Consider the following 8,680-nt stretch of genomic DNA (forward strand, 5'->3'; position numbering starts at 1 on the left):
GCGTCCCGGCTGAGCGGGCGCGGGCGGGGCAGAGAAGCAGGGGAGACCCCCTCCGCGTTTTTCTGAGGTTCCCTCCCAGCCCTTTAGTACGCGGCAGGGTGTCCAGAACTAGCGGGTTCGAGGGACTCGACGCGGGCGGGGGTCCCAGGGACCGGGAACGTTTGCGCGTCACCTGAGCGTGGCCCGTGTCTCCCTAGAGGGTGGCCCTGCGCCCCTCGGAGGTCGCCGTGTCCACGTCCCCATCACGTCGGAACCGAAGGACCTGAATTGGCCTCCGAACGGCCCCTCCCGTGTGGCTCCCCGGGGCGGGGGGGCTCAGGCCTTGGGCGCTGCGGAGACCTCCCGCCCTAAGGTTGGGAAGGTCTGGTTTCCGGATAAGGGACCGTTAGGGCCGCTGTTCAGACCCCTGCCTTGACCAAAGCAGGCTGCTGGCTGGTGGTGGCGGGTTCCTGAATGTGCTTTAGCCCTGGCTGTGTAGGGAGCCAGGGCCTCCTCCAGTCACAGAGAAGGGCGTTTACACCCGCATTTTCGTGGGGTTCTCAGTGGGATCTGTGACCCACAGAGGTTCAGAAGGGCCTTCCTGGGATACAGCAGGGTCTGGCCAAGCCTGAGGGGTGGGGACGGGGCCACTCCCACAGCCCTAGTTCCAGATGGTCACAGGAGCGCTGGCCTCCCTGAGCCCCCACCAAGCTTTCCCAGGAGGAGGACACCCTGGGGCCACCTTTCATCTGGCTACGGAGGACACAGGAGTGTCGGGCTGGATGTGGGGAGCATGTGCAGCCTGGGCAGCCGCCTGAGGCTCTCCTTCCACCCCGCTGCCGCCCACAGCACCTCCCGATGACTGGATTCTGGAGTCAGAGTTTGGGTGACCACACCCTGGTCGGTTTTGCTCACGTGCTTCGGGTCGGGTGGATTCAGTTCCTCCGCGTGGGGCCGTGGGGTGTCACCGCCCTTTACCACTGTCCTTGCAGGCCTGGCGCCCAGGCGTGTGGACCCGAGCCCAGCCTTGCCTCTTTCCTCCTGGTTGGTACCAGGGGCCTCTTCCCTCCACTCATCCGGAGTGGACCAGCCGCCTCTGAACCAGCCCCGGGAAGAGGAGTGCCTGGCACACAGACTCAGGCAGCTGGGGGTGTCGGGGCACCAGGAGCCTCTCGAGCGGTCCTGTTGGCCGTCTTTCTGAAGGGCAGCTGGGGTTGCGTCATTTTCTGGAGTGGATCCTGCCACCTTCCTGGGGCTTTTGGATGAGAGCCCTCTCCCCAGCCCTGCCCGCCCTTCCCCTCAGTGTGGCATCAGGGCTGCTGCTTCCAGGGAGGCCTCCTGGCCGTCGAGCCTCCTCTCCAGGTTCCTGCCCTGCTGTAGTCCCCAGGCCAGTGGTTGGCAGGTGCTCAGGGAATGTATCCACCTACCGAGGTTTGGGGTGGCTGTCTCTGCCTGACCACTTCCTTTCCCCAGGCCCCTGGCAGGTACCTGAGCTGTGCTCGCAGGGCTTCAGGAACCTCCTTCCATATTCAGGGCCTGTGCCTGGGGAGGTTTCAGGATGTGGCAGCCGTGCCCGTCCCAGGCTGACTCTCCCAGCTTGCCTGGCAGTCTGGCCTCTGGGCTGGTGTGCCGTGGGACAGGGGATGTGCCCTGGCCTGGTGCAGAGTCCCCAGCCCCAGAAGGGGGCCATGGAAGCTGGCACCCCAAGTGACTGCACCACCTGCTTTGTCTTGCTTGGGACACTGGCTGGGTCCAGGATCCTGGCATCCTGGGAGGTCTCTGGCTTTGTGGGCAGCCTGCCTGGCCCGCCCAGTCTGCCTGTCCTCAGAGTGAGACACAGGCCAAGTGCACAGACTCCCTTGCTCCCCTGCGGGGGCCTCCAGGCTCACAGACCACCCCACCCTACCCTGTCCTTGCCCAGGCAAATGAGAGGCATGGGCTTCCTGGACTGCTGCTGTCCCGCCCTCTATAAGGCAGGAGGAGGTGCCCACAGAGGCTGGGTGGCGACAGCCAGGTGGTGGGCTGGCATCTGTGTTCCCAAGCTCTGCTGCCCATGGTGGCCTTTCTGGGGGTGGGTGCTGGTCCCTGCCCCCCTGCCCCACTCCCGACATCTGCTCCAGAGACGAAGGTGGGGAAGGTGCTGAAGAGGAGGTGTTTGCTCCGGGAGAGGCTGCGGCTCCTCCTGAAACATCAGCCCTGTGGGTCCTGTTTGGACTTTTCTCGTTTGCAGAATCTCCGGCCTGTGAAACCGTGAGGGGATTTGGCCAAGACGTTCTCTTCCTTCTGCCTCCCACCCAGCCACTCTTCACCTCCACCATGAGCCTGGACATCCAGTGTGAGCAGCTGAGTGACGCTAGGTGGGCCGAGCTCCTCCCCCTGCTCCAGCAGTGCCAAGTGGTCAGGTACGCTTGCCCTCGGGGTGGCCTTGGGGTGCTGGCAGGGGCAGGCTCGCGGGTGGCGGCTTCCTCTGAAGGGTGCACTGCTCTGGAATGCCTTGTTTATGGACGTGAAGTATGAATTCCATGCAGCTTCCACGTGCATGAAATGTGATTCTTGTGCTTCTCGTCGACCATTTAGAAATGTAAAGCCCATTCCAGGCTCATGCGGTGTGGGCCGGCACTGGCCAGTGGGTGTCTGGCTCTGGTGTCTCCACCCGTCTCCCTCCCTTGCAGACACGAGGGCAGGACACAGCTGGGGTCCCCTCCATGAGCCTCCGTGGGGCGCTGCCTGTCCCTGCCAAGCTGGGGGCTGGGAGTCCTTGGCCCTCGAGGTCCTCACAACCCCAGTGGCTTCACAAGCAGGACATGAGTGCCTGGGTGGGTCTCATCTTGTCTCTTTCTAGCTGGTTATTTGAAGTAGTGTCAGGTTTGCGGAGGGTTATGAGGGCTGTACGGGGCTCCCTGGTGAGGTGGTCCTGTGTACCTGCGGACGCTAGCTCTGGCCCAGCACCTCCAGGCAGAGTCTGCTTTTCCGTCCTGCCCTTTTCTTCCTGACTGGTCCAGGATTGCGTGGCCCTCAGTCCTCCGTCTCCTTAGCCCTCTCCACGTCTGTGACTGTCCCCTCATCTCTCTGGGTTCTGGTGATCTGAGGGTCTGGCCGTGCTCCTGTAGGACGTCCTCTCTTGGGGCTTGTCTGATGGTTTCTCATGGTTGAAGTCCCGCATTTTTGGCAAGAATCCTCTTCACTGTGACGCCACTGCCTTTCCTCCTGTGACCGATCAGTGCCTTCGAGAGATACTTTAAATTCTTTGTTTTTAGAGACGGCCTCGCTCTGTCGCCCAAGCTGGAGTGGTTCCATCACGGCTCCATCATGGCTCATGAAGCCTCGACCTCCTGGGCTCAAGCAGTCCTCCTGCCTCAGCCTCCCGAGTAGCTGGGATTACAGGCACCTGCCACCACGCCTGGCTACTTTTTGTATTTTTAGTAGAGACGGATTTCACCATGTTGGCCAGGCTGGTCTCGAACTCCTGACCTCAGGTGACGCCCACCTCGGCCTCCCAAAGTGCTGGGATTGCAGGTGTGAGCCACCGCGCCCACTCTGAATTTTGTAATTTCTTTCTTTTCTCCACATTGATCAATTGTCATTCTTTTGTGAGCAAGACCTGGTTTTTTTCCTAGCTGTGTTTATTCAGTTATTCATTTAATCAGGAAGGACTGGAATATGTGTATTTGTCATGTTAGAAGCTGGTGTCACTGTGTATTTGCTCCGGTGTCTGAACTACCTGCTGCGTCCTGTTCCAGGCAGTTCCCGTAGGTGTTACCTCAGACAGGTTTGATTTTTTTCCCTAGAGACAGACCAGGAGCTTTTGTGCTTCGTGCCTCAGGGTTGGAGGTGAGGAGCCCGTGAGGCCTCAGGCACATGTCTGCATACGTGCAAGCATCTTAAAACTTTCACAGAACAGTTCCCCTCTTTTTTGTTTCATTTCTGCAACGTCCTGTGTGACTTGCCTTGCTGTCTTCTGGGCCCGCTGATGGGTTGTAATCTGCGCGTGGGGTAGTGGTGGAGCCTGAGCGTGGCCCGCATGACCCTGGGGTCTGGTTGCAGGCTGGACGACTGTGGCCTCACAGAGGCACGGTGCGGCGACATCAGCTCGGCACTCCGAGTCAACCCTGCACTGACAGAACTCAGCCTGCGCAGCAATGAGCTGGGTGATGCCGGCGTGCACTGCGTGCTCCAGGGCCTGCAGAGCCCCTCCTGCAAGATCCAGAAGCTGAGGTGAGGTGGGGCCTGGCACTGCCTCTGGCCTGGTGCGGCCTGCTTTGGTAGCCCGGCAGCAGGGGACAAAGCTGCCAGGGGCTCGTGGGCAGCTGTGGGTGGGCAGGCGGTGGCAGCGGGCATTTCCAGCATCAGCCAGAGGCACACAGGCCTGGTGGCCTCATGGCGGGAGGACAGGGCCCCTCCTGCCTTGTCCCAGCGCCCAAGGTCTGGGCCCGCCCGCCATCCCTGGCCTTCCAGCATCACCACAGGACCCCTGCTGAAGGGTGTGTCTGCAGACAAGGTTTCCCTGAGCCAAGCCACACGTGTGCCCTCCTTCACTCGGCCTGGAGACCCCAGAGCCCTGTCCAGGGAAGGAGCAGTACAGACCTACTGCCTGCAGAGCGCCGCTCCAGGCTCCAGGCTCTGGCAGGTGAAGGGTGTGGCAGTTTGGCTCAGGGGAGCCCTGCTGACGGCCAGGTATGCTCCAGCCTCCAGAACTGCTACCTGACGGGGGCCGGCTGCGGGGTCCTGTCCGGCACGCTACGCTCCCTGCCCACGCTGCAGGAGCTGCACCTCAGCGACAACCTCTTGGGGGATGCGGGCCTGCAGCTGCTCTGCGAGGGACTCCTGGACCCCCAGTGCCGCCTGGAAAAGCTGCAGTGAGTGTGTCCCCTGCCCCGGGACCCATGCTCTCCACTGCCTGTCCCCCAGCCAGCCCCCTATATAGCACATCGCCTGCCAGGAGCCGTGAGGAGGGACTCAGGTCACAGGGTCCTTGTGGTGCTCTCTCCTCTCCATGATGCTGGGACTGGGGGGATCTTTCGTCACCCTCCCTCCCCCTCCAGTTGCCCTTTGCAAGGCACAGCTGCCCCAGGACCTGACAGTGGGAACAGACCTGGCCGTGAGTCCGGCTCCACTCACCACTTCAGTGTGTGTGGGGGGCCCGGCCACTGTGAGTTGACCACGGCCTGGCACGTGCAGGTGGCCTTGCCCTCCAGAGGCTGGTTTCTTTCTCCTGGGCCTGGTTGGGCCCCGAGGTCCGAGGTCGGGGAGGGGGTGAGGGGTTTCCGGAAGGAATGCCGGTGTCCACAGAGGCCTGGGCCTCTGGATGAGTCTGGGGGGGCCCTCAGCACTGCCACCTGATGCCGAGGCAGGAGAAGGCTGAGGGAGAGATGAGACACCAGCACCCCCCTGCACTCCCTGGCATCATACCCTTGGCTGGTGCACATTCCTGTGTGGTGCTAAGCTCGGCTATCCCCCAGGCTTGAGTATTGCAACCTCTCGGCTGCCAGCTGCGAGCCCCTGGCCTCCGTGCTCAGGGCCAAGCCGGACTTCAAGGAGCTCACGGTTAGCAACAACGACATCAATGAGGCCGGCGTCCGTGTGCTGTGCCAGGGCCTGAAGGATTCCCCCTGCCAGCTGGAGGCGCTCAGGTAGGCCCTGGGCCTTGGGGAGGTGCGGGGTGTGGGCTGGGGGGTCCCATGCTGCTTCATGCGTGACCTGCGTCCCCAGGCTGGAGAGCTGTGGTATCACGTCAAACAACTGCCGGGACCTGTGCAGCATCGTGGCCTCTAAGGCCTCGCTGCGGGAGCTGGCCCTGGGCAGCAACAAGCTGGGTGATGTGGGCATTGCAGAGCTGTGCCCAGGGCTGCTGCACCCCAGCTCCAGCCTCAGGACCCTGTGGTGAGTCACCTCCCCGAGGCCTCCTTCCTGGAGGATAAGGGGCTGCGGGCCGTCCTCAGCCCTCCCCCACCCGCTGGGCGCACCTCAGGCCATGAGATGGCGCTGAGGAAAGTCTGGGGGGGTCCATGTCCTGCAGGATCTGGGAGTGTGGCATCACCGCCAAGGGCTGCGCGGATCTGTGCCGTGTCCTCAGGACCAAGGAGAGCCTGAAGGAGCTCAGCCTGGCTGGCAACGAGCTGGGGGACGAGGGTGCCCGGCTGCTGTGTGAGACGCTGCTGGAGCCCGGCTGCCAGCTGGAGTCACTGTGGTGAGTGTGGCTGTCGGGGCAGGGCCCTGTCGCCCAAGAGAGGGCCAGGGTCACCAAGGAGACTAGGGGAGGAGTGAGCGACTCCAGTGGAGGTGCTGGGCTCAGCTCTGGCGTTCAGAATGCATGGGCCAGGGAGCAGCCTGTGGTTTGATAGTAACAGTGCTTGGGGCTGAGGACCAGGTGCAGGTGCCCATACCTTGGGAGGCTCTCAGATGTTTTTGCTCAGGTCCATGTGGGGCCTTCAGGAGAAGGGCCAGTTGCAATTGTAGGCCAGCCTGGTCCCCTGCCAGGCCTCAGTCCTGTCTGTCCACAGGGTGAAGTCCTGCAGCTTCACAGCCGCCTGTTGCTCCCACTTCAGCTCGGTGCTGACCCAGAATAAGTTTCTCCTGGAGCTGCAGATAAGCAACAACAGGCTGGGGGACGCGGGCGTGCAGGAACTCTGCAAGGGCTTGGGCCAGCCCGGCTCCGTGCTGCGGGTGCTCTGGTGAGTGTGAGAGGGACACGAGTACGCATATTTGGGAGGTCATGTGCACGTGTGTGAGCACATGGGCGAGTGAGCACAAGTGTCTGTGTGAGCACGAGTGTCCGTGTGTGCGAGCACATGGGTGAGAGTGAGCGCAAGTGTCCGTGTGTGAGCACGTGGGTGTGAGCACGAGTGTGTGAGCATGAGTGTGCACATGTGTGAGGCGTATGTGAGCACGTGTGTGTGAGCATGAGTGTGAGCATGTGTGTCCATGAAATCACATGGGTGAGAGTGAGCCCGAGTGTGAGCACAAATGTCCGTTTGTGTGAGTGTGAGCATGGGTGTCTGTGAGCACATGGTCAAGAGAGCACAAGTGTCCATGTGAGCATGTGTGAGCACGAGTGTCCATGAATGTGAGCATGTGTGAGCCCGAGTGTCCGTGTGTGTGAGCACATGGGCGAGAATGAGCAGTGTCTGTGAGTGTGAGCACATGAGTGTGAGCATGTGTGTCCATGAAATCACATGGGTGAGAGTGAGCCCGAGTGTGAGCACAAATGTCCGTTTGTGTGAGCACATGGGCATGCGCACGAGTGTTCATGTGACCACATGGGCGAGAGTGAGCATGAGTGTCCGTGTGTGAGTACATGGGTGAGCACGAGTATCCGTGTGAGCACGAGTGTGTGTGTGTGAGCACATGGGTGAGAGCACTAGTGTGTATGAGCGTGTCTGAGCACATGGGCGAGAGTGAGCGAGTGTACGTGTGTGTGAGCACGAGCGAGAGTGAGCACGTGTCTGTGTGTGAGCATGTGAGCATGAGTGTCCGTGTGTGTGAGCACGAGCAAGAGGAGTGTCCGTGTGAGAATGTATGAGCACAACTGTGTGTGTGAGCACATGGGCAAGAGTGAGCACAAGTGTTCGTATGTGTGAGCACGAGTGTCCGTGTGTGAGAACGTGTGGGCATGACTGCCCGTGTGTGTGAACACATGGGCGAGAGTGAGCCACGTGTCCGTGTGTGTGAGCACGAGTCTGTGAGCACATGGGTGAGAGCACGAGTGAGCACGTGAGCATGTGTGAGCACAAGCATGTGAGCATGAGTGTCCATGCGATCACGTGTGAGCATGATTGAGCACATGGGTGAGAGTGAGCATGAGTGTCCGTGTGTGAGAACATGGGTGAGCACGACTCCGTGTGTGTGAGCATGAGTGTCCGTGTATGAGCACATGGGTGACAGCACGTGTGTGAACACGTGTGAGCACAAGTGAGCACATGAGCGAGAGTGAGCATACATGTCTGGGAGCATGTGAGCATGATTGAGCACATGGGTGAAGAGTGAGCAAGAGTGAGCACGAGTGTCCATGTGAGCACGTGTAAGCATGATTGTGTCAGCACATGGGTAAGAGTGAGCATGAGTGTCCGTGAGAACATGAGTGTGAGCACGACTGTCCATGTGGGAGCACATGGGCGAGAGTGAGCACGTGTCTGTGAGCATGAGTGAGTGTGTGAGCACAGCAAGAATGAGCACACAGGCAAGAGTGAGCATGCGTGTCTGTGTGTGAGAACATGAGTGTGAGCACGACTGTCCATGTGTGGGAGCACATGGGTGAGAGTGAGCATTAGTGTGTGTGAGCACGTGTCAGCACGAGTGTGCATGTGCATGAGTACATGGGTGAGAGCGAGCATGCATGTTCATGTGCTGGGCAAGGCAGGGTGGTGGCACCACTTTGAGTTCTCTTTTTAGCTTTGAAAGAAGTCATAGTTCATGAAACCTGAGAGCTTTAGGCGGCTCTAGCCTCCCTGGCCACCCTGTGGTCCATCTTCCTGGAAGCCCCGCCCACCTTCCTCCCGCACGGGAACCCTGCCCGGCTCAGGATGTCTTTCCGGGTCAGGATGTCTTTCTGGATTTCCTCCCTTTGTTGAAGTACGTTTTCTTGCAGTTTCCTGAGAAATGTTTCTGCAGAAAGTAATTTTTGGAGGCCTTGTGCCCCTGCTCTGCCCTTGGATCATTTAGCTGGGTATAGCGTGTGCCATTGTGCCCAGCTTTTTTTTTTTTT

At 60.4% G+C, this 8,680-nt stretch overlaps 1 protein-coding gene across 4 annotated transcripts in view; it reads left to right on the plus strand.

Moving 5' to 3' along the window:
- Positions 1–8,680, plus strand: part of RNH1 (ribonuclease/angiogenin inhibitor 1) — a 19,683-nt gene that overhangs the window by 6,259 nt on the left and 4,744 nt on the right. For all 4 annotated transcript variants that reach the window (XM_011968474.1, XM_011968471.1, XM_011968473.1 and 1 more), the window contains 7 exons: positions 2,210–2,381; positions 4,024–4,194; positions 4,665–4,835; positions 5,439–5,609; positions 5,689–5,859; positions 5,996–6,166; positions 6,480–6,650. In XM_011968474.1, coding sequence (XP_011823864.1) covers positions 2,296–2,381; positions 4,024–4,194; positions 4,665–4,835; positions 5,439–5,609; positions 5,689–5,859; positions 5,996–6,166; positions 6,480–6,650 — 1,112 coding nt within the window. In that variant the 5' untranslated portion in view covers positions 2,210–2,295. The remainder of the gene's footprint in view (positions 1–2,209; positions 2,382–4,023; positions 4,195–4,664; positions 4,836–5,438; positions 5,610–5,688; positions 5,860–5,995; positions 6,167–6,479; positions 6,651–8,680) is intronic.

This window comes from Mandrillus leucophaeus, unplaced genomic scaffold, assembly GCF_000951045.1.
Source record: "Mandrillus leucophaeus isolate KB7577 unplaced genomic scaffold, Mleu.le_1.0 Scaffold845, whole genome shotgun sequence".
Taxonomy (NCBI): Eukaryota; Metazoa; Chordata; class Mammalia; order Primates; family Cercopithecidae; genus Mandrillus; species Mandrillus leucophaeus.